The sequence below is a fragment of the Rhagoletis zephyria genome, unplaced genomic scaffold (assembly GCF_001687245.7).
Source record: "Rhagoletis zephyria isolate East Lansing unplaced genomic scaffold, Rhagoletis_zephyria_1.1 Rzeph_scaffold_00678, whole genome shotgun sequence".
In the NCBI taxonomy this organism is placed as follows: domain Eukaryota; kingdom Metazoa; phylum Arthropoda; class Insecta; order Diptera; family Tephritidae; genus Rhagoletis; species Rhagoletis zephyria.
In genome coordinates this window covers 160,299-186,451 of record NW_016157762.1, presented here as the reverse complement: position 1 = coordinate 186,451, position 26,153 = coordinate 160,299, and the positions used below count along the sequence as shown (strand labels likewise).

At 38.3% G+C, this 26,153-nt stretch overlaps 1 protein-coding gene across 1 annotated transcript; it reads right to left on the bottom strand.

Annotated features, from left to right (window-relative positions):
* Positions 1–1,865: 1,865 nt before the first annotated feature.
* LOC108361008 (uncharacterized) lies at positions 1,866–24,966 on the bottom strand. Its single transcript, XM_017613542.1, has 3 exons — positions 22,813–24,966; positions 15,809–15,986; positions 1,866–1,999 (listed from the first exon to the last, which is right to left on the bottom strand). The coding sequence occupies exons 1-3, from the start codon at positions 24,964–24,966 to the stop codon at positions 1,866–1,868; spliced, it is 2,466 nt and encodes an 821-aa protein (XP_017469031.1).
* Positions 24,967–26,153: the final 1,187 nt, after the last annotated feature.

Sequence of the window (26,153 nt, the reverse complement as noted above, 5' to 3'; positions counted from 1 at the left end):
TTTTGTATATAACAAACAAATTTTTTATGTGCTAATTGTATGTACATATATGGGATACATACATATGTATATATCAACACCGATTGATTGGGCAAAGTTCAAGTTCGCTTTACCTTTGGGATGGTTACTTACTGTGACATTTTTTTTTTTTTTTGTTATTAGTTTTGGTAACCTGAGATTTTTGGGTATTGGGCCGGGTCCCTGCTTTCCTAGATAATTTTTTTTTCCGCCTTGGGATCCGCCTTCCTGACTTCCACGTCTCCAAATCTCCTTTCTCGCTGTATAGATTTTCTTCCTGTCTTTTATGTAGGTTTAGATTTAGGGGTATTTTTTTGTGAGTTTTGGTTTGGTTTTATGTCTCTTTACTTGTTTATTAATTTCACTCAGTGTGCTTTTCTATTGTTTGGTTTTGTGTGTATGTTGGATTGTTTGCTTTTTTTTCTTCACTTTAAATGTTGGTTAATTGTCTTAATGGGATTTTTCACTTTTAATTTGTAAATCTATTTTGCTCTTATAATTGTCATTTATTTTCACTCGTGTAGTGTGTATGTACACATATGTTTGCATATGTGTTAATGTTTATTTAGAGTTTTTTTTTTGCTTTTAGTTGAGTTGGGGCCAATTCTTTCTCCGAAAGATCCGGCTCGAAGGACCATCGCCACGATAGCAACGTTTGTATCGTGGGGGAGTTGGGGTTTAAAGAAAATACTTTGATTTAATACAATGTTCAACAATTCAATTTATTGGGTTAAAAAGTTCAGGTTTTTTTTATTTTAGTTACAGCAGAAGAAGCGAAGGTTTTACTCGGTCAGCGGTCGCGAATGATCTCTCCACGATTCGGCTTTCCCTCGCTCTTACTTTTGGTGGCAAAGAATTGAGGCATTTCAGAGGTCAATGAGGTTGCCACAGTCCTCATCATGACCAATAATAATAATAATAGATTGGCGCTTACACATATCGTCGCCTTAGAGTGTAAACCTGCTAACGACCAAAAAACATATTTTACTGTAGAGGCAAAAAACTAAATATATCTTTAACTCTTAGTCTAAGGGGCAAATCCTACATATAGTTTGTTAATCGCGCGACGTTCTATGGCCCTAATCCAGAACGAATGAAAAAATTACGTTTTTATGGTTTTATTGGCGAATTTCTAACTTAGCAGGTTTTAGTTTTCGTATTTTCAAAATTGAAGTGGATTTAGCAGGTTTTTTGTATGAATAAAATTGTTTCTATTTTATTTTTTGTGATTACAAGCTCAATTTAAATGTTAATTAAAATAGTATTCCATAGATAAAAACAATTATATATATATAAAAAAATACAACCGTTCCGTTTATTGCAACAAAAATATGCAGTTTATAAAACCTATATTAGTAACTATACGTGAAGTATTCCTCTTTCAAATTAATAGTACAAAGACCACATATAAGATAATTTAAGTAGGAACTCAATAATGCCAGAAAGTATGATACATATTATTCAATCATGAGGTAAATTGTTATAGTAGGCGTGGTAATCTTCAGGAAGTAATCGTTTGAAATACTGGAGATCTCATACTTTCTGCGAGCAATCGTACGCCTACTCTCGTATAAATTCGGAAGGTGAGAAAACGGCAAGGAAACAGCTACTGGGGATTTTCTTTGCGGTATTACTTCCCATTCGTTGGATAATCTTAATTTGAAATGTATGTCGCCACTTGGTGTATACCGTAGGGCTCGTATATCCAGTTACCTTAGCAGCATCTTTGCCGCGACCGGGACGAATGCTATTAAAGAATTGAACTGTGTTAAAGCTTTTAAAGAACGTGTAACTAAGATAAGTTACGTCATATGGTTTTGGATTTTTTCTAGCTGATCTACATACTTCTATGTATTCTGCAGAAACATGGATATCTCTTTTCTTAAGTGCTCGTTCGATAGTTGTATGGATACAATCAGCTTCCATTTGGATAGGCCTACATCAAGAAACTTTTGCTCAATAATGATTTTGTTATTTATAGCTGTGGATAACAAAGCATTAGCCACAATACTGTTTCGGCTTTGATATGTGCATTCGTCGTTTTAAAAAATTACTGTAATTTGCTCCCCGGAACTATTATTTGGTACTACAATTTTTTCTATCAAATCTACCCACACGCTGGAAAACTCTTCTGCATTTAATCTTCCTTCTGTTTCGTTCCAAAAGTAACAATAATTTCCTTGAGATATAAAAAATTAAAGCTTATTCGCTGGCTATTACCTTGGCTTAAACGCATAAAGTATTCATCTAAGATAGAACAATAATCGAGCGACAGAAGCACAATATGTTGAATTTAGCAGATGAATTTGAACTGATTGTACTTAGCAGCTTTACTCATCAAACAATTTTTGACAATTATATTTTTATATTGACGTATTTTTTTGCTTGCCAACTGCGGAATCCCCTACTCCTTCGAACTGCATCGAAAGGCCAAGTTTGCCAAAAAACGGATTTAGCAGGTTTACACTCTCAGCCGAAGATATGTTAGTGTTTGGCCGAGCTTCTCCACCACCATTTATACTAGCTGCATTTTTTTTGTAAGCAAGCGACAAAAGAACGCTCAACTCGGGTAAAATTTCTTTTTAGCTACTTAAGCAACTGTGTTGGTAGCTGGCAAGAAAATGTGATTAGTTTTACGGGATTTAGATACAAAAACCAATTTAAATGAGTAATTATGCGAGGTATTTGCGTAATATATATACTCTTTTAAAATATAAGTTACGTATAAAAGGAAGAAAAAATTTCCTCTCCACTTTCCCATTAGCAATTCACAATAGAGCAGTTTTTTCACTTACCAACACTAGCCTCCAGGTCGCGTATTTTTTAACCGACCTGGCTGAGCTCGGATAAATAGCCGAGTTTTTGTTGTTGCTTTGCGTGTATTTCGTCATTTAAGCGAGTGTTCTTTTGGAGCTCGGTTGCAAAAGAATGCACCTACTATTAATGTAGCAAAGCTATTTATGGCAAATTCTAGACATCAACCTAGTCTAGATATCAACCTCGTTGTAGCTATCATATCAAAGACATCGTAAATTTTACCGTTTACCAGTTCAGTTTTATTCAAACCAAATAGTTTGTCTGCTTGCTCATATGTGAAAAGATTAGCTTGACTACTTGCTCATATGTAAAAGATAGCTCGCACGAAAAAAAAATAGATGAGGTTAGGTTAGGTTAGGTTGTCGCGGTCGTCTATAAGACACACTTAGGCTCAGAGCCCATTGTGATGCCGCATGTGGGGTCAGCAACTCCCAATCCCCCTAAAACCAATTTGAACATAGAACGAATTTTAGAAGACCCCTGATTTCGACGCATCTAAGGCCCTCCAAGTTGTCGAAGAATTGCCTACTTCTACAGAAGTAGTGTAAACGTAGGCCAAGTCGATAGGCGTGCTTGCCAATTAGGCAGTGTCCTGTTATGACAGATACTAGTAATCCAATATTGGGCTTATTTAGACTCAGTAGTAGGCCAGTGCGTTTGGCGCTGAGTACCGGCCATAATTGTCTGGCAGTTTTGCAAGTAACTTCGTCCTGCCACCTGTCGTTCGCTACTTTAGTAAGCCTCTCGGAGATAAGTAGCTTGCAAGTTTGCAAGGGTATTCCTATTTCGTCATTTATATCGTCAAAAGGAAGTTTCGTGCCGAGTCGCGCCAGTTCGTCGGCCTTACAGTTCCCCTCTATGCCGCAGTGACCCGGAACCCATATCGCCTTTAGGCTAAATGACTCAGCCACCTCGTTGAGAGGTGCGCGGCATTTCATGGCTACCATGGAGGTTGTCGACTGCTTCGTAAGGGACTTTATTGCCGCCTGGCTGTCAGTGAAGTTGTAGATATCAACTTGGGGTATCATATCACACCTTACCAGTTTAGTGGCCCTGTCGATTGCCACCAGTTCAGCCTGAAAAACGCTACAGTGGTCAGGGAGAAGAAAGCTTATGGAGATTCCCAGGTGATGGGAGTATACAACTCCTCCAACCCTTCCCTCGAGCTTTGAGCCATCTGTGTATACATGGATATACTCTCCACTACTTACAACGTCATGCATCTACTCTTCCCTTGATGGTAGGAGGGTCGCGAACGCTGTAGCGGGTGCAGGTTCCGGAAGTGCATAGTGCACTAATCCGGGAAGCCCCGGAAACTCCGTTAGTATTCTACCGTGACCATGACTGGTGTTTTACCACTTATTTAAAATGTTCATTCGAATTGCCGCACCACTTGCGACCTGTTTGGCATGTAGGTCCACCGGAAGAAAATTCAGTAGGGCATACAGTGCCTTGGATGGTGTTGTTCTCATCGCACCAGTTATGAGTGTGGACGCAAGCCTTTGAACCTTGTCCATTTTTTTGGAGTTTACCCCTTTCTAAAGGGTGTCGCACCATACCACTATACCATGATAGAGAATTGGCCTAACCACCGCCGTGTATAGCCAGTGTATTATTTTGGGTTCCATCCCCCATCTTTTCCCTATTGCCCTGCTGCAGGAATATAGTGCCACTGTTGCTTTGCGCACTCTATCTGCAACGTTGGGCCCCCAGTTTAGTTTCCTATCTACAATGAGACCTAGATATTTGGTCTCTTCCTTTATTGCGAGGGTGTTGCCTCTAGAGTTATGCTCCCGAGATCAGGTATCTTGTGCTTCCTAGTGAACAGCACAAGGTTTGCTTTTTCAGGATTCACTCCCAGTCCTCGCCTGTTACACCACAGGGATAGTTTGTTGAGGGATCTTTGGATCAGATCTGTCAATGTTGAGAGGTGTTTACCCGAGATAGCTATTACAATATCATCGGAGTATGCAATTATCTGACCGCCAATATCTTCAAGTTCCCGAAGAAGGCTGTCTACGGCTAGTTCCAGAGGAGCGGTGATATTACTCCCCCCTGGGGTGTGCCCCTGACGGGGAACCTTTTTGTTACTGANTCCCCCCTGGGGTGTACCCCTGACGGGGAACCTTTTTATTACTGATTCACCTAATCCTGCGCTTATTTCTCGACCGATTAACATTCGTTCAATAAATGAGGTTAGTGAATTGCTTACTCCCAGATTTGTCAGGGATGAGATAATCGCTGCAGGGGATACATTGTTGAAAGCACCCTCGATGTCCAGGAAGGCCGCGAGGGTGTATTCTTTATAATGTAGTGACCTTTCTGTTGTGTGCACCAAGGAATGGAGTGCTGTGTCCACTGATCTCCCTTTGTTGTAGGCATGTTGGGCTGCCGAAAGTTTTCTGCCTATCTTGTCTCTAATATGCCCATCTATTAGTCTCTCTAGAGATTTCAGCAGGAAAGACGACAGACTAATTGGTCTGAAGTCTTTTGGTCTCGTGTGTGTAGTTTTCCCTGCCTTGGGAATTATATTATTAAGTCGTAACACTGCTTCAAAGATTGGTACGAGTATGGGTGCAATCCTTTCTGCTGTATGCTGTAGGTCAGCGGGAATAATGCCGTCCGGTCCCGGAGACTTAAAAGGTTGGAAGCTGCTAATAGCACGCTTTATGTTCCCCTCGGTAATGATATTCGCTGGAATGTCATCATGGTTGCCTGTGATCCGAGTATTGGTGACTCTACTGTGGAGGCAACCCGGAAAGTGGGGGTTGTACTAAAAGCTCTAAGGTTTCTTCGCTGCTAGTTGCCCAATCACCATCCTCTTTGATGAGATAGCTAATATTGCTGGGACTCATAGATAATACTTTTCGAAATCTGCTGGCCTCCGAGGTACTTTCTATCTTCTGACAGCNCCTCCTTGATGAGATAGCTAATATTGCTGGGACTCATAGATAGTATTTTGCGCAGTCTGCTGGCCTCCGAAGTACTTTCTATCTTCTGACAGAAGTTCCTCCATGAGGAGCGCTTAGCGTCTCTTATTGCATACTTAAATCGGCGTTGCCAGTCTTTAAATTCACTCCAAGAGTTGGATCTCTTAGCTTCATTAAATTTCGATCTGCATTCCCTTCTGAGGGTTGCAATTTCAGTGGACCACCATAGAGATTTTGGCTTCCTACTTATTGGCGTGATTGGGCAGGCTACTTTTGCTGCACGATTAAATGCTTTAGTTATATCGCCTACACCGTTATCAAGTTGATGTTCCAAGTTTATTTGATTTGTGAGGTCGGAGATATTATTAGAAAAGGTTGTTTCAAACTTTTTCCAATTTGTTTTTCTGCGGTTTAAGACCGCTTGTTGTTTTCTTACTGGTACGTATAGGTTATAAACCACGTACATGTGATCTGAAAAGGAGTTGTCTTTAGAGACTCTTCAGTCATTCAAGAGTTCTGCCTGCTCGTTGACACATGTGATGTCAAAGACCTCCCTTCTAACAGACGTCACAAAGGTAGGGGTATCACCTACGTTGCTAACCTGTAAGTTATTGCACATAATAAATTCGAATATCGACTCACCGCGTTCATTTGTGTCTGAGCTGCCCCATATGTGATGATGGGCATTCGCGTCTACTCCTATCACCATCGGAGTGCCGCGTCTAGAAGTCTCCATTACCGCGCTCCTTAAGGATTGTGGTAGAAGTGGTGTGTCTGCGTCGTGGGCCATGTATGCGGAAGCCAGCCAAATAGACCTTCCGCTTGATTCCACTGATATGATGACGTTGTCCGCATCGCTAAATTGTATCAAAAGAAATGCATTAATACTCTTTTTTATCAGTATGCACGACCTGGGTTTACCTTTGTCAGTGACATAGATCAGCTTATATCCCTTCATATTCAATCCACAAAGCTGATCTTTTATGACCCAAGGCTCCTGGATGAGTGCGATCTCCTCTTCTCTTTCGGTGAGACGGAGGAGAAGTGCGGCTGAGGCCGCCTTACAGTGGTGGAGATTAATCTGAACTATCCCCACTATCAGTTTCGTGTACTGCTGCTGGATAGCCAAACACAGTCTGGTTGGCGTCCTCTTCATCAGAAAGGGGGAGGATATCCTCCCCTTCTCTTTTCACCATGGTGTCGGAAAAGTCGGAGTGGTCCCCCGCCCCCTCCTCTAGAGTCACCCTCTCGAAGAGTTCGCCTACCATTCCGGAGGTGGATGCCACTTCATCGTCAGTAGCACTTTTTGCTTCGTTCACTTCGTCAGTAGGGTGTTGCTTCCCTGACACGTCCTGAAGATAAACGTGGAGGTTCAAGGCTTGGAAGCCATAATTTACCCTCCAGTTTTGTTTGGCAAGCGGTTCTACTGATTCCTCGTTGAGGACTATTACCGCTAACCTTCGCTTTCCGCCTATCTCGCCTTTCTTTGCTACCTTCCAATCTTGGGTGGGTAGCTCAGGGTTGCCCATACGTATCCACTCCAGCACTTCCTGTAGGTCTGTGTGTTTTCTGCAGCTCGTCTGCCGTTAAATTGCCGGATACCCTTGTTCTCTTGGGTTCCGAGCTTAACTCCCTTGAGGACTTCCGCTTTCCTTGGGCAAGATCTTCTTTGGCTTTCGCCTGGTGTTCAGCCATAAACTTTTCGGCCCAATTTCTTGAGTCCAGCTTCTGGCTTCTTCTGGCTTTTTGTCCCTCAGTCTCTCCAGGATCCTGAGGGATGACCGTCTGGTACGATAGTACCTTTATGATGCACTAGTGTGCTTCTGGGGATGCTACTGCCTATTGTAGCATTAGTGCCAGAATGGCGAACCTCAGAGGCCGCTGCCTTAGCCATGCGGTCTGATGTCGCCGACGCCGCTTTAGGGGTTGCACCTGTCGGTGTTCCCTTGCCTTCTGGAGTGGCGGGGACGGCAGCAGGGCTAGCTTGTCTTCTGACAGGGCTGCTCTTGCCTCCCGAAGGCCTATCTGCGAGTGTGGGTCTGCTACCAGCACCGGTCGGATTTGTATCCTTGCTAGCTTGTCTTGGGACATGGCTAGACCGGTTGCCGGAAGGGGACCTCGATGCCGTTAAGGCAGTCGCAGAGGGGATGGAGCGTATGCTCTGCCCTGGCTTGGCCACAGGCTTTGCACCGCTGGTTTGCTTGGTCTTGTCCGAGGACAGACCGGACCTTCCTGAATGGGTGGGTCTAATTTTTTTTGGGGGTTCTCGGTTATCCGAGGCGGGTTTTTTATTGTTGTACAGGATGGGGCGAGATGGGAGAGAAGGGTTGTTAGGTAGGACGAGCATGGGGGAATCGTCGGTACGGTCCTCTCCGTATGTATGATGGGAGGAACACGGCACCCGCAGTTACGCAGATGGGTGGTCAACCAAGCTCCATACGGAGCTTCCCTCTTGGTTCGTGCTGGCTTAAAGCCCCCCGAAGGAAGATTTAAACCACCACTTAAGCCTCATCCCCACGGCAAGGGGACCAACACGATGAGGAACAATAGATGACACTCCAATCAAAAATTATTACAGATGGGTTAGTAACACCATAAAATGTGCGTTTGTGCTGGAGTTTCGGTCACGCTGGTTTTGCTGGGTGTATATACATACGTACAAGCATACATGTGAGTGTATATACCCTGCAGGGAGACCGCGAACTAGTGAATGAAGTTTCTAGTTACGAAAAACGAACCAGTCCGATAGTAACTACATCCCCACAAGTTTAAGATCAGCGAAATGTGGTATGTATTTTAAAAAAACTATTTTTCAATTACTTTAGTATCTATTGCAAAATTGTATACTGACAAGACTAAAAAGTAAAAAATAACTAAAATAAAAAAATAATTTTAATATACAACGTTTTTTAAATGGACTAAAAAGTAGAAAATAATTTTTCTCAGTCCCACAGAATTTGTTTTGATAACTTTTGATTTTGAAATTTTAGCAAAAGTCATTATAAACAATTAATGACATTGAAAATGAAAAGCGGGGGGCGCATGTAATATGCTTGAATTGATGTGAAAAGTAACAAATGTATGTATGTGGGCATATGAATAACGACCGCTTAAAATCGATCTCAAATTTGTACTTTCGCTGTAGAATGTTATGTTATGAAAGCGAATGCTTTATCTCGCTATTAATTTTTTCTATATATCTTTTATTTTAAAATTTAACGTAATCAAAACACGTTTCCTGTCGAAACATTAATTATTGAGAAAATTTACATTTTACAGTTTATTTTATCCTCCCATTCGGCTTTGTTTACTTTTACTTGAGAAATTTCATCTCCGCCGGGAATGCGGAATCTTGTGTTATATCATTCTTGTTACCATATAGTGTTTAGTGTTGGACAATTATTGCTCTTAAAATTAAGAAAATTGTGTCCAGCAAAAATAAAATGAGGTACTCAAAAACGCGAATTTGTGGTAGATTTCAGACCTTGAGTGGTAGATATGGTAGATGCTCAAAAAAGTGGCAGATCTACCACGATGAAACTTGAATCTGTTTAAATTCTACAGGATTTCCTCATTAATTTTATACCCATACTCCTTCTCTTCTCTGAATTTTTTAAATCATTTTTGAATTACTGACGTCAGAGTGAACAACTAAAAACGCAATTTTACTATATTTGACCCATGGTTTCGCGAATATATTGATATTTGTGTTTAAAAATTACCACCGCGCGGTGTTATATGCATAATGAGCTAGATATTTATAAAAAAATATTAATTATTAAATAAAAAAAGAAATATAGTCAATACAGGTCAAGAAAAGGAGTTTCTATTATTGCCATCCGTGCAAATTACAAATCTCGAAAATCCCGGATTACTTGCCAAGCATCCCGGGGTTTTCGAGACCTGAAAAAGTCCGGGATCCCGGAATCCCGAAATTAACATTCCTAATACACACATATAAATTCCAGGCCGTATTTAAGCAAAGTCGCCTAAATCGGCAATTTTTATGCGATTGCAGAAAATGAGGTATCAGCTTTGTTGAAAACAGATTTGTTTAGACTCCATATTTTGAAATTGTAGAAATTATCGGTGGGTAAAATTTAAAAAATTAAGAGAAATATAGGTCTTTTTAAATTTACCCGATAAAAAATTCCAACAAGCCTAGTCCGACAATAGATTATCACACTGAAAATAAAATATCGTAAAAGTGCTACGAAAAACTTCCGTGGTCTTGGTTTTTGTACAATGTACGAAACTTTCGTTCATAGTACGAACACATTTTTCACAACGAAACAAGATTTTACGAACCATACGTAAATATAACGAAAGGACTTTCGTAAGGCATTTTTTCAGTACAATTTACGAAATCTTACGTTTATTTTACGAAACACATTCGTACTATTCAGCGCCGTCGTAATGTTGGTAGCCCTGTTGGAACATACGTTCCACAGGTACATAAAACCGAGTGAAAAAATGAATGCTAATTTAATTCGATATAGGCTTTCTAGCCATTCGGACACGGAAATTTTTGCTAATTAATTTTTACATAAAACTAATAAAATTTGCTCTTAAATTCTTGACGAGAAACCAAAGTGTTTAATTTAAGCGCAAGCAGTTACCGCGCGGGAATAATACAATTTGTGTATAATTTTTGAGCGTTCTAATTAAAGACAGCCGCAGAGCGAGCATCTGCTGCAGGAATCCCCCAGCAAGCAACAAAACATAGAAGTCGGAAGACGCGTCACAAGGAGGCTCTGGGTAAGCGAGTGGTAGTTTTCCTACGTGCGGGTGAATTGGGCTCAATGAGAGGGCTGAGGGCCCAACATGGCGACCATGACGGTGAGTGTGACCATGGGGGAATCATTTTTTAGACACCCTGGACGGCAGGTGTGTCCAATGTGCTTCTGTTGCGACACAGTGGTGGTGGTGAGCATAATTTCATTGCGGTAGGCAATAACGGGGTGCAGTTCAACGTCACCCGTATAGCGCCGCACAAAAACCCGCGCTGCATTTTTGTCCCGTGTATATTCTCGCATAACGGGGAGCCGTGCCACCACCTACGCCAGCAGTACCTCATAAGCCGCATAACGCCATTTAAAACGGCATATAAAACGGCACGGTATCCGTTCATCAACTGTACTGGGTACAACAGGAAGTGCTGCTGCCAAAACGAGATATACAGAATACCAAAAAAACTTGAGCCATTTGCAATCGGACGTGAATTTCAGAACCTGCCTGAATAACTATAATTGTTCAAACATTTTGTGCAAGAACTGTGTAATAACGAAAAATCTGGTAGCAATAGAAAACACAACAAGATTTTATAGTGTGGAAGGTTTGTTCCTCATTTTATTTTGTTGGCGTTTTGTGGAAAATGAGTTTCTGAAGATATTAGTAAAAGAGGTTTTTACAATTAACATAGATATCTAAGAATACTATAAAAATATTTAGACATTAAATTACGGACTCTTTTACTAAGGTGCATTATGCTCCCTGTAAGACCAAACACGGTGACAATGAATCTGGGTGGTTTAAAAAAGGCGAACCTACTATTAAATGCAAAAGTTGTGATGAAGTCGAAATCCCGAAAAATCCCGAGATCCCGGGAATAGAATTTTTGCATCCCGAAATCCCGGGTTTGTTAAAATGCTTCGGGATTGAATGCCCTAATCGGCACCTAACGCCATTTAGTGAGCGTCCGTTATACATACATACATATGCGTACGTAACAGTTAAAGAAACCACACCACCAAAGTACAGTCGTGCAAGTCCACCAAGCACACGAATCAACTCGCTATTGACAACAACACCGAAACTATTACAAAGCAGCAGAAGACATTTTTAAAGCCGATGAGACGGCAGCGAGGGATCGTAACAGCGGGTGGTTCGATTAGATTTTAAAATTTAAATATATCGACACACGCACGTGTGGAAAATTTCAATTTTTTTTTTAAATTCATTTTCATTACTGAACTCTAATTGATTCAAGGCTTTATAGCCACTTTTCGAATTCATTTTCAATATTTAGGTTTAAGTGATTTGAGGATTTACGGTAGATGCTTTCCATTTCCAGACAACCGGTCAGGTACGAGCATGATTTTTAATTTCGACCAAACTCAAATACATTAAACAATGTTGGTCCAAATAATGAGACACGTATTTTTTCTTTTGCCTCGGAAAAATTTTTCGGCCGAATTAAACGCGATTGTGTTTTTCAGGCAAAAACCAACTTTTCGAATTGACAGTGAGAATGTTTTTTTAAAATGCGCATAACTTTGTCAAAATTTAATAGATTCCAACAATGTTTTTACTCAAATGTCAGTAATTCTTGTCACTTCAAGATAGAATGATATAATTATTAATTATCATTATTTAAAATTTTTTATTTAACAATAAACAAAAAGTGCAAATTTTTTTTTAAACTTAATTTCTCAACACATACAACAATATTCTTATATTGTTTAACTAAATGGAACATATGTATGTAATATATCAGCAAAAAGTACAGCCGTGATCATTTTTTGTGTATCAAATAGATATTAGAACACACTTTCCACCATACAGTTTCGAAATACAAAATCACATTTTCCCGCTTTTTATAATCGAAATTGTATGGTGGAAAGTGTGTTCTTTTTGAAATCTATTTGATACACAAAAAATGATCACGGCTGTACTTTTTGCTGATATATTACATACATATGTTCCATTTANAAAAAAAAATATGCACTTTTTGTTTATTGTTAAATAAAAAATTTTAAATAATGATAATCAATAATTATATCATTCTGTCTTGAAGTGACAAGAATTACTGACATTCGAGTAAAAACGTTGTTGGAATCTATTAAATATTGACAAAGTTATGGGCATTTTAAAAAAACATTCTCACTGTCAATTCGAATAATCGATTTTTGCCTGAAAAACAAAATTGCGTTTAATCCGGCCGAAAATTTTTTCCGAGCCAAAAGAAAAAATACGTGTCTCATTTTTTTGACCAACAAACAATGTATTTGAGTTTGGTCGAAATTAAAAATCATGCTCGTACCTGACCGGTTGTCTGGAAATGGAAAGCATCGGTATTAAACCCATTTTTCTAACTTCATTTTCATTATTTAGCTGTAAGTGACGTGAGGGATTCAACCCTTTTTCAAATTCATTTTCATTATTCAATAATTTTAATAAATATTTCAAGATGTGACTGATCCATTTATACATATTCATAATGCCAACTTGAATTAAATGAGTTGATGAACCCAAAGGCAAATTTTTCTTTTTTCAGAAAATTTTCAATTTCCAAGTTTCAAACATTTTTATAACTAAAATGATTAATGTACCCACCTAGGTACAAGTGACTTAATAGGGTTTTTGCTAAATTTTTATCGATTCTATGCTTTTTATTTAAAATACCAAACTTTAATTCAACATACCTACTTTACTACTTTTTTACCATATACCGATGTACATGTGTAATTGACACGACAATTTTTATATAAATACAAACAATTTTTAAACCAACATAAACTTTTTGCAATTGCATGTGAATATAACTGTATGAAAACGCCCCTATTTTTGCATGCAAATTTTTCGTTTGAAAAACGTAAGTATTTTTCACAATTCGATTTCTTTTTAACATTTTTATTTGAACATGGTGAGCGATAGCTTGTTTTGTAAGTTTGGGACTCCACTTCTTTGAGATTAGCCGGTTATGAGCGAATTTGATATACAATTTAAAGCATATAAAGCAGATTTTGATAAAATTACTAAGCGCATTTTACAAAATATACCGTTGTCTACGAATGAGAAAAAATAAAACGAGTACAAATATTCGCTTATCACAGCTTACAATAATATTTTGCTACTAGTTATTGGCAATAGTTCGGCTCATACTTGTGATCTCAAGGAAGTGCAGGGTAAATTAGCCCGTTGCAAGGATCAGTTAGCAAAGTGCTTTAAAAAACTGACTTGTCGCGTTAGGATCCCTCCTGATATATCTACATTTTTTCACGAATTTCTAGACATGGCTACCACTGAACAGAAAAAGTCCTTTATTAGTCTTTGTGCCTCAATCATTGGGGAAAACTACAACGGAGATCCGCTAGGACTTGAATCATTTATCGACAAAATTAATTTAATTGAAGATTTTGCAGACGAAAATTTAAATATAACTTTTATATCATTTTTAAAATCGAAGCTCGAAGGCAAGGCACGTGAAGCAATTCCAATCGAGGTTAACTCAGTTAGACAAATCAAAGATGCGTTGAGAAACAAAATAAAGCCAGACAACTCGAAAGTTGTAGCTGGGAAAATTGCATCTTTACATGTCACAAATAACAATTATACGGAATTTGCTAAGCGTTTCGAGGAGCTTTCGGATGCATTAGAGCGTTCTTTGATCATTGAAGGTATGACACAATCTAAGGCCCATGAAATGGCAGTCGAGCAAACCGTTAACGTTTGTTGACTTGATACTCGGTCGGATTTGGTCAAATAAATTTTATCGTCAGCTATCTTCAGTGATTCAAAGGACGTAGTGGCAAAAATGATAGTCGAACAAAATAAACAATTTAAAGAGCGTCAAGTGTTAGCGTTTCGATCCCGAGTAAATAGGCTAAATATTTTTAGAGGGAGCTTCATAGGTCACAACTTCAATCGGTACAACAATAACAATCTCAGACAAAATAACTCTAATTGCAATAGGTACAATAATAACGGTAATAACAGTAGGTACAACAATTACGGTTCAAGGTATAATGGTAACAATTTCAACAATAATATTAATCGGTCATCAAACAACAATAATCGAAATAATAACAGCAACAATGATAGTAGTAGACGTCCAAATTCACGCAATAATGCCAATGTGCGCGCTTTAAACGCTCACACCCCTCAGGAGCGAACACTGAGGGCGGAAGAATTGGACAATTAGATGAATCTTTTTCGACAAGAGGCATTTATTGCTTAAATTTAAATTACTCAGACTTTATTGAATTGAAAATGAATGGGTCAAACAAATTTTGTACATTTTTAGTCGACACACAAGCCGACATTTCTCTAATAAAAAATTCTATCATTGATAAAATTTTTTCTATAAATACGAATCATATAATTAACATTACCGGGGTCACTTCTAATACTGTTTCTACTTTAGGTATGACTACCCTAAACTTGAATTTTACTGACTTTTACATTAAACATACTTTACATGTAGTAAACGACGATTTTAACATACCATCTGATGGTATACTGGGTTAAGATTTTCTGAAAAGTGACAAATGCGATATTAGCTATACAAGCAATTGTATATCCTTCTGGGTCGGCAATGAAAAAATCGCGAAGTTTATCGAATTTTCGATTTAGGCCATTCGGCGGATCCACTTTTTGTAGAATCACAAGAAGTTGAACATGGCGTATTCACAGCAAGATGCATAGTTAATAGCAGTAACCCAATTATTAAAATCATAAATACCACAAATAACGTGAAACATGTAAAGAATGTATATATTCGGACTGAAAAACTTTCTGACTATTACGTTTACTCAATTAATAAGACCAAGACTGAAGGCTCCCGAACGAACGAAGTAACAAATATTTTGAAAAACCAAATCCCTACAGAAGCTAACAGCAATTTACTTGACCTTTGCATAAAATGTGCCGACATTTTCGCTATGGACAATGACAAAATGACATTAAACAATTTTTATGAACAGAAACTTAGGTTGACTGACACTGACCCGGTATATGTAAAAAACTATCGTCTACCATATTCCCAACGTGAAGAGATAACTCGGCAAATTAACAAATTACTAGATAACGATTTAATTGAAGGAAGTTATTCAAATTACAATAGTCCTCTAATTTTGGTTCCTAAAAATCTGCTAATGGTCAAAAAGCATATCGTATGTGCGTTGATTTCCGCGCAGTCAATAAAAAACTTATTGCGGATAAATTCCCTCTCGCACAAGTTGTCGATAATTTAGACAATCTTGGCAGAGCCAAATATTTTTCCACTTTAGATTTTTTTTCTAGATTCCACCATATCCCCTTACATGAGGATTCACGTGATATAACTTCTTTTAGCACAGACCGTGGAGCATATCGATGAAAAGTATTACCATTCGGTTTGAGTATAGCACCCAACTCATTCTCGCGAATGATGAGTATAGCTTTTTCTGGTATTCCACCCAACGTAGCATTTTTATATGTAGATGACATAATTGTTGTAGGCTGCAGCGAAGCACATCACATTAAAAATTTAGCGAAAGTGTTCGAAACTTGTCGAAATTTCAACTTAAAACTAAACCCAAAAAAATGTAATTTTCTCAGGCCCGAAGTAATGTTTTTAGGGCACAAATGCCCAGCAAAAGGTTTGCTGCCAGAGGATTCAAAAATAGTTGCTATTAAAAAGTATACTAAACCTACTGACAATGATGCGGGACGACGTTTTATCGCATTTGCAAATTATTACCGAAAGTTTATCCCCAATTTCGCAACTCTCGCAGCACCTTTGAACAAATTAAGTAGGAAAAGAGTACAATTTATTTGGGATGAGAAATGTGATGAAGCTTTTCAAGCGTTGCGATCAGCCTTGACGTCACCGAAACTGCTACAATATCCAGACTTTACAAAGCAATTTATTATTACAGTTGATGCTTCAAAAACAGGGTGTAGCGCTAATCTTGACCATTAGTATGCCTGTTCAATATGAAAGACCCCTCTTCAAAACTTTCAAGAATGAGGTTAGAACTAGCAGAGTACAATTTTACTATTGAGTATATAAAAGGAAAATTAAATGTTGGCGCGGACGCACTCTCAATATGGCGCTGAAATTAAAAAAAAGTACTAAAATTAAAACGTTGATACTGAACGTTTTAAACATTGTTAAGGGTTAAAACACGTTTCCAGTGGGTTTCTGGGGTTGCTGATTGTGAATCTGATGACAGATTTTCAAAATTCGAAATGGGGGATCCAAAAAGGCGACCAACTTTAAAAAAGTGATTGGATTTGTTTGAAACTCTTAACCGCCAATTAGAAACAATGCGTAAATCGTTCAGTATCAACGTTTTAATTTTACTAGTCTCTTTTCGAGAGCATATTTCGGTCACTAGGCCCATTCTAACTGCCCAAGACAGGTATGTAATTAAGGGAATGTTCTCCAATAATATCAGAGTAATTATATGTAAAAAACAAATTTGTAGCTGCATTTTAACATGTCAAGAAAATAAAAAAAATTAGATCATCAGCGTTTTTATAAAAAACCAACCAGCGTGACCTCTAAGAAAACTTTTTTTTCAAAATAAAAATATATGTGTCTCTTTTTTATGACAACTAACAATATTTTGAGGTAGCGTTTATGAATTTCCAAAAAAAAATTTTTTTGAAGCACTCTAATATCCAGCCCTGGTATATAATTCAGATGAACGCAGTTTTTCGTACATAAGGGTATGATAGCAAGCAAAAACTTTCTCTGAGCTAAAATGCTTTAGTTTCTGTAATTTAATAGGCATAACTTCTTAACTATTGTGGTGATTTCTATAATATAGAATTTAATGAAACTTACCAGTGAATACATAATAAGAAATTCGAATGGGTGTTTAGAACTTATTGTTATAAGTAACATATTAAATAAAAACGCATATTTACTTTACTTTACTTTTCACTTTTTTCAGAATTTACTTTTCCAAAAAACTTTTGAAAGTTTTAATTTGCCACTAATAATTTTATAGCTTAAGTTGTTGTTTTTAACAACTTATTTGTTGGTTAATTACTGAAAATAGTTTTACAAACCAGAAATAATACATTTATAAAAATTAAAGTACAAACGTAGATTTAAAAAGCTGTATAAACCCAAAAGTTTTATGAAAATTTCACATTATACAACAGTTTAAATCTACGTTTTTTTTAGAAATAGGGCCGTAAACATTTCCTTACATCGTCAATTTCCATATTCCATTTTTACTCTTTCAATTTCGCTGACCAGAGCAAACGATATCAACTAGTAGTAAGCTCAGTTAGTCTAGACTTAACTTAAATTAACGTAAGAAATTATCAATGATTACTCAACACGTCCACTTAAGCCAGAAGCGTAAATATTTGGTTTCTGCATTTTCTTTTTCAGCTGTTTAACAGTTCGCCGCCTAAAATGCCGCATTAAAAAAATTCATGCAAACAAATTTGTTTGCGTTTATTTATTTTTAAGAAATACAAAAACAAGAGTCTGGAACCTGATTTTCTCACCGCTCTTAATTTCCGTAAGGCGGTAACTTAAGAACCTAAAACGTACAGCTCCTCAAGTTTCTTACGGTAAGTTAAGTTATAACTAACCGCCAACACAGCTTCTCATATAATAGGTAAGCCAAAATATTAAGTTAAGTTAAGTTACGGAAATTAAGTCTGGACTAACTGAGCTTTTAAAGCTCAGACTTTATTTCCGTAACTTAAGTTAACTTAATATTTTGGTCAACCTGTTATATGAGAAACTGTGTTAGTGGTTATTTAAAACTTAACTTACTGTAAGCAACTTAAAAACCTGTAGATTTTAGATTCTCAAGTTACGGCCTTACAGAAATTGAGAGTGGTTAAAGAATCAGGCCGGCCAGATTTTCGCTTATGTAATTCTCAAAAATAAATGACCGCAAAGAGCTGAAAGAGAAAATACAAACACAAAATATTCTCGCTTCTGGCTTAAGTTGACGTGTTGCTTAATCATTGTTGATTTCTTACGGTAAGTTAAATTAAGTTAAGTCTAGACTAACTGAGCTTTAACAATGTGTTGTGAGTAGAGTATAATGCAAAGAGTACTTATTGAACGTAATGCGGCAATTATACTTGTGCTGGCTTTTGGTACACATACTTCTTCTTCCTTGCATTCACTACATGCTCAACTGTAGCTGCCGCAAACAGCTGTTATCGATACTGACTGACACCAGCGCCTACCTCAATATCCGGAAAATGGTTCTCTGCCTTTCCTTTGGCGACCGTCGGTGTATAAAGAGCGACCAAAATTTCAACTTAAATCTTTAAATAATAAAATATAATGGTGAAAGATCGGAGGCATGCTAATCGTGACATATCGGGCAAATCGACTAAAATCCCGTAGAACTAACAGGCTAACCTAATATTCGCGGCTTACGTTTTGGTACGCATGCCATCAAATTTGTTTTTTTGCGTCACCCGAAATTGGCTTGCGTGCATTTGCATTTGATTTCATTGCGCGAAACGTCAAACCAAAATGTCACGCAGAACAAAAATTGGAAATTGAGTTAGCTTCATACGCACGCCGTTCAATTTCGGTTGGTCCCATACAAGCTGCATGTGCATGAGAAATTTTTGACAATAAATTGGCGGCGTGCGTGATTATTAGGTTAGCCTGTAATAATGTTAATCGAGCGCTATAAATTAAAGTAATTTCGGGCATAATCGAGCTTTTGGAGTTCCCTGGTGCCTTAAGAGACTCAACTTGAGCCAGCAGCCACGTGGAAACACGAGCAGGATTAGAAGTGTTCGTATACTGTCGTGTGTTCATACTTTTCCCGAGGACAATAGGTTCTTAGGGACCTAATAAGATCCCTTATCTACCACCTGTTTAAAAACTACGCGCCTTTCATTCAAGCCGCGTTTAGCCAGAATCTAGCTAAATCCGTCAGAACCTATTCAACTTTGTATTCAGCCGACAATAATCCAGGCTGGTCTCTATCCCAACACATAACCCAGCTTAAGAGTTCGAGAAAGCTCCGGGCGAGTCCAGTATGGCTTAGGGAAAATATTTAAATTGATTTATTTTGCTTAAAACTATAGTACTTCTACTTGCATATTAATTTGTAATTAATTGAACTTGATATAAAGGTGTTAGAAAAGCGATATAATCTACTTATGTCGAATTAAAGTAAAAAAAATTGTATATGCCAGGAATTATCGCCAAAATCCCATTAGTTTAAGTTTAAGATCGGCTAACTTAGGACTAAGATGAATCTAAAGTGTTATCTGAATAATGGAATTCTAAAATACGTGTTATTCGGTTTAAGGGCTCACTGAAGTGTGCAGAGTCAAGCTGGTGTCTGCTTGGAGCAAGCGGCTCGCTACATAAACGTGTATCTGATTGCGACACCACCACCGTCCAACCCCTTCCAGTGAAGAAGCGAAACAATGCCTCGGCTGAGACGCCGACTACCGCCGAACCAGCCTTCTAAGCATAGGTTACAAGGCCTTATCGAGTCTATTGTGTGAAAGAAAGAAAAGCCCACCGTCAATGAACTGATTGGGCCTTATCAGTGTGGCTTTAGACCTGGCAAATCCACCATAGACCAGGTATTCACAAAACGCCAAACCTTGGAAAAGACCCGCGAGAAAGGGATCGACACTCACCACCTATTTGTCGACTTTAAAGCCGCTATCGACATTAATAAAAGGAGTTGCCTATACGCCGCTATGTCTCAATTTGGCATTCCCTCAAAACTCATACGGCTGTGTAAAATGACGTTGAGCAATACCACCATCTCCGTCAGAATTGGAAAAGACCACACCGAGCCGTTCGCCACCAAACGGGGTTTCAGACAGGGCGACTCCCTTTTATGTGACTTCTTTAATCTGATGTTGGAGAAGATAATACGAGCTGCAGAATTGAACCGCTCAGAAACAATTTACTACAAGAGCATGCAATTGCCGTCTTATGCCAATGACATCGACATAATCGGTAGCAAATACCGCGAAGTCTTTTCTGCCTTTTCCAAGTTGGATAAGGAAGCAAAGCGAATAGGTCATCAAACAAACAGTCAGCATTTTCGCGCCTTGGTACCCACGGCACTGTTGACAGTAACAATTTCGAGAAAGTAGAGAATTTCGTTTGCTTGGGAACCAGCATTAACACCGATAATAATGTCTTGCTAACAAGTGCTACTTTGGATTGAGTAGGCAATTCAGGCGTCCTCTCACGACGTACGAAAACCACACTCTATAAGTCACTCATCATGCCCGTGCTGGTATATGGAGCAGAAGCATGGACAATGACAACATCCGATGAGGCGGCTCTTGGGGTATTCGAGAGAAAGATTTAGCGGAAGATTTACGGGCCGTTACGCGTTGGCGACGGCGAGTACCACAGGCGATGGAACGATGAGCTGTATGAGCTTTACAAGGACATGGACTTAATGCAGCGAATTAAAATACAGCGGCTCCGCTGGCTTGGCCATGTCGTTCGAATGGATACCGACGCTTCAGCTCTGAAAGTATTCAACTCGAAACCCGCTGGTGGTAGTAGAGGAAGGGGGAGGCCCCCACTGCGATGGAAAGATCAGGTTGAGGAGGACTTGGCTTCACTTGGCATTTGCAATTGGCGTCAGTTGGCACAAAAGAGAAACGAGTGGCGTGCTTTGCTGAACTCGGCCAAAATCGCTTAGGCGGGGACAGCGCCAAATAAAAAGAAGAAAATACGTGTTTTTCAATCAACATATGTATATTAGGATGCCCATCGAAATGCTTTTTTCGGAAATTTCAAGGCCCTACTCCCTAATTTTATTGGTTTTTATCAGAAATATTATTTCCTATTTTTTTAGATTTTTTTAAGGTCATTTAGAAGTCGCGACCTGATTTAGGTCAGAAAATATGATTTTGTCGGTTTTTTAGTTTTTGAGTGACTAGTTTTGATTAGATTTCAAAGATCGAATATAATATGAGAAGAGGATATATAGGCCTTTAAAATGGTATTTAATAATCTATTGTAGGGCTAGGTAAATTAAAAAAGGACCCATATCTCTCTAAATTTTTTATAGTTTGACCACCGATCATTTCTACAATTTCAAAATATGAAGTACTATCTAAAACTAAATCTATTTTCAAATAAACTGATACCTCATTTATTCCAATCGCATAAAAATGTTCGAATTTAGCCGACTTTTGTTAAATACGGCCTTGAATTTATATATGTACCGGAATTTCAGATTTTTTTAGCAGTTTGGCTAAGGAGTGCGTCAATATTTATTCAAAATTGATATAGATAATCGGTCTTTAAAATAAATTGGGTTTTGAAGAAATTTTAGGAAAATGGATGTGGCACCGCCCACTTATATGATATATGCGTATCTCAAAAACAACTCGACCGATCTCAATTAAATTTGGTAAATACATTGCGCTTAGGCTTCGTAAGCGCTATACTGAAAGTTTTTGAAATCGAACTAAAACCACGGGCTCCACAAACGTAACGGCAATTTCAAAGAACTTCAAGCTAGCTATATTTTTTAAGAGGAGTAAGTTTTGTCCGTTTTCAAAATTATTCAAGGCGGGACTTAAGAAGGCTAAGCAGTAAAAGTGTAAACAAAATTTGTTCGAGATCGGTCGCGTAGTTTTTGAGATACGTATATATCATATAAGTGGGCAACCCCAATTTTCCTAAAATTTCTTGAAAAACAACTTTTTTGCTAACGAGCGATTGTATATATCAATTTTGAATAAATACTGCTGAGCTCCTAACGCATCTAAATTCAAGGTGGTATTTAACAAAAGTCGCCTAAATTCGAAAATTTGTATGCGATTGCAATAAATGAGGTATCCGTTTATTCGAAAATAGATTTAGTTTTAGATAGTACTAGCAAACCCGGCGAACTCCGTTTCACCACCAGATGGCTTCGTTTCTTGTAACATTTCGTTTGGGGATTAAAAGATGAAGAAAAATATATTTGAAAAGGAAAAATTTTATTTCATTTCACAACAGTAATGTATTCATTTCGATTACAAAAATGAAGTGTAATTTAGTTGAACTTCTCTAAGTAAAAAATCTGAATCGAAGCGTTATACGTGTCCGCAAATTATCTGTTTCATTTTTTGTTTTTTGGTCTGTCGTTAACACAAACAAAGCGGATGGTTTCCCAACTCGTGAACACGCAACGTATAGCTGCCCATATGAAAAACAATGATTTTCTAAATTTATCCCGCAAACACTAAGCGATTGGCCTTGCGACTTGTTAATTGCCATTGCGAATGCAAGGCGAACCGGAAATTGCAATCTTTTGAAGTCAAACGGAAGATCAGTCGGGATCATTGGTATTCGAGGAATACATACATTTTCACCTGCGTACTTTCCGTTAATAATGGTTGCCTCAATCAAATTCGGCATAAGTTTTTTCACCGCAAGTCGAGTACCGTTGCAAAGCCGCGGTGGATTCAAATTACGCAATATCATAATAACTGAACCAACTTTGAGTTGCAAGTTATGTGGTGGAAATCCTGGTAACTCCAGAGAGTTCAAAAACTCTGTTGGATAATTTACAACATCGTCGGAATTTGTTATGGAATCAACGGATTTATATGTCACCAAATCGCCATCGATTTTTGATTGAATGGTGAAATTCAGTGCGTGTACATCATTATTCTTTGCGGCGAGAATTGCTCGTTGACTTAACCACGCATAATTCTGATAATTCTCACTAATGTTTGGGAAAAAATTTTCAATAAGAGCTAATTGAGAGTCTACAAATCGGCAAAAGTCGTTGGTAAGAGTAATTAATCCAGTTGTCGCATCAACTGGAACTTTTCCATTTCCAACAGCTAACAATTGTTTGGAAAATTCTGCAGCACTTTGATCATTTTGAAGTGGAACTCTCATATTAGTAGTTAGCGATAATGCTTTTACGTTATTCCACAAAGGTGATGCCTTCAGGCAAGAATTCAATTCATCTGCAGGCGTTCCACGGGGAATTACTGGCAACGTCTGCCTAAAATCGCCTGCCAACAATATCATCAAGCCGCCAAATATGTTGTTATTTCGGCGAAGATCCTTCAGTGTGAAGTTAAGTGCTTCAAGTGATTTCTTATGTGCCATTGTGCACTCATCCCAAACAATGAGCTTGCATTGCACCAACAATTTTCCCATTGCACTGGATCGGGAAATATTGCATATTGGAGTATCAATTGTGTTTAAATTGAGTGGCAACTTAAGCGCAGAATGCGCAGTACGACCGCCATCTAGACGAGTCGCCGCAATTCCAGATGAAGCTAATGCCAAAGCTATGTCACACCTTGATCGAATAGTTGCCAAAATCAATGAAATGACAAATGTTTTCCCTGTTCCTCCAGGTGCGTCCAGGAAGAATAGACCACCAGTATTATTGTCCACCGCTTGCATTAATGTATCGTAAACTTGTTTTTGCTGTTCATTCAGCAAAGGCACATTATTTCGAACGAATTCCTGCAATGTATCAACATTATATTGCAGCTCTCGATTTAATTCTTGGTTGAATGCATCATGCATCGATCGATTTGGCGCAATCATACCTACTTCAATCAGTAGCTTGTTTGCAATAGTCAAGCATTGATCCTCAATCACAATCAATCCTTCATTGTATATTTCATCGGTTATTTCCATGTCGGGATTATTCGTTTGAATGCGCAAGCGATGCAAAATATCTTCACATATGTCGTCTTTGTATTTGTTCCATAACTTAATTGGTTGTGAAGGGAAACATGTGGTGATGATAATTGCGAACAGCGTTCGTATTTGGTACGCATTTGATGAAACAACTGAATCCGCAAGCGTTAAATCCCAATGAGAATCGTTCTCCAGCAAACCCGATAGTTGACATGCTTCTCGATATGTTTGGCATTGGTGGCCATTCACAGTTTTCAAATGCGCAAATGATTTTGGTCCACGTACATTTACCAACAGCAGTCGTAAATAAAAACATGCATCATTTCTAGGATAAACAGTATACATGCGACCTAGCGCATCAGTGGAAAACACCTGTGGGCAATCTGGAACTGGGGTTCCTTGTTTGCGACGTTGGAATATCTTTGTTGATTGATTCCAAGTGTAATACTTGGGCATTTCAACGTACAGCAGCGTCGCTGCGAATGGATCTGCTTCACACATTGCAAAGAAGCTAGTCAATGTTGTCGATGGTGGTCTCTCAGCTCGTTGTGCCGCATTAGCCTCAGTGAAGTAAACTCTTTGTCCATTTTCCAAATGGATTGCTAAATGTACGACTGTGGGATATCTTTCATGAATTTGAAATGACAATAATCGCCACAGTGCTTCATTAGTACTGACGTATCTGCCCATTTGGAAGTTGCTGATTTCGTCATTCGCATTTTCCGACGCAATACCAAACACAGCCATGTCGCTGCCTTTTGTGACGTACTTGCACAAATATTTAACTGATTTGGCCCGTGATAGCAGCGGGCAATATGGTACAATGAAGTCATTTCCGATCTCAATCATTTGATTTTGAACTTTAACTTTGATAGTTCGACCATTATCTTCTTTTGAACGTCGACGATAAACTGGATATCCATCGTTCCCTGTGACTGTTTCAGCAGCTAACGGTCGCGGATATCGTTTTGTGCACTTTCCACCAGCCATGCAAGGCGATAATGGATTTGGTCTGTATCTCGAGACCCTAGTCACCCAGCTATATGAAAAGTGCTCAATCTTAAAGCATTCATGAACAGCTTTCATTTGATACCCATATTGAACAAATACACCCAAGGTTACCCAGGTCCACGTTTTGGTCTATATCTCGAGACCCTAGTTATTTTTTTTAAATTTTCTTTGCTACCTCACGGAGCCCGAGCCCTTTCCAACGAATGCAAAACCGTGGGAATCGGTTCGTGCGTTTTGGAGTTATAGCGTCAGGAAGGAAAACTCGACTTATTTTTATATAGTAGATTCCATATTTTGAAATTGTAGAAATTATCGATGGTCAAAATTTAAAAAATTTAGAGAAATATGGGTTTTTTAATTTACCCGATTAAAAATCACAACAAGCCTAGTTCTATAATAGATTATTTTATACCATTTTAAATGCCTATATATACTCTTATCATATCTGTGTTTGTATGGAAAAGTAGCTTATGTCGAAAGGCTGGCTTTAGTATAAATCGGCATTCGTAGCATACGATTGAATGACTCACTGGCGCTGAACCGTTGAACAACTTTTTGCAAATAAACGTGCAAGAAATAGTTCCGATACTAGCAAGACAATATTCTTATCAAATCTCATCAAAAAATTCCTTGTCGTTTAAAGTAGGGATGGGCGGCAGAACAGCTCGCGCGCAGCAGCGCGGGCAAGCAGCCGAAAGGGTCAGCAATAGCCGTGTACGTATATTAACCCATTTTATGCAATGTATATTGCCAAAGTCTATTATATTCACCTCTTTGTTTATAGAGGAACAATTTTTAACTATATTTTTAGTCTATTTATTAAAAATACTTCAACATCATGAAATGCCGACCAATTTAATTTTTTTTTTTTTATTAATAAATCAATCAAATTTTAATTGATTATACATATGTAAAACATAGTATGTGCTAATTCATACTGGCGAACAATAACGTGTTAACGATCTTGCTTGCGCATGTGTTTGTAAATAAGAGAGCCCAGCACTGCTACTAGGCTCAGTCGGTAG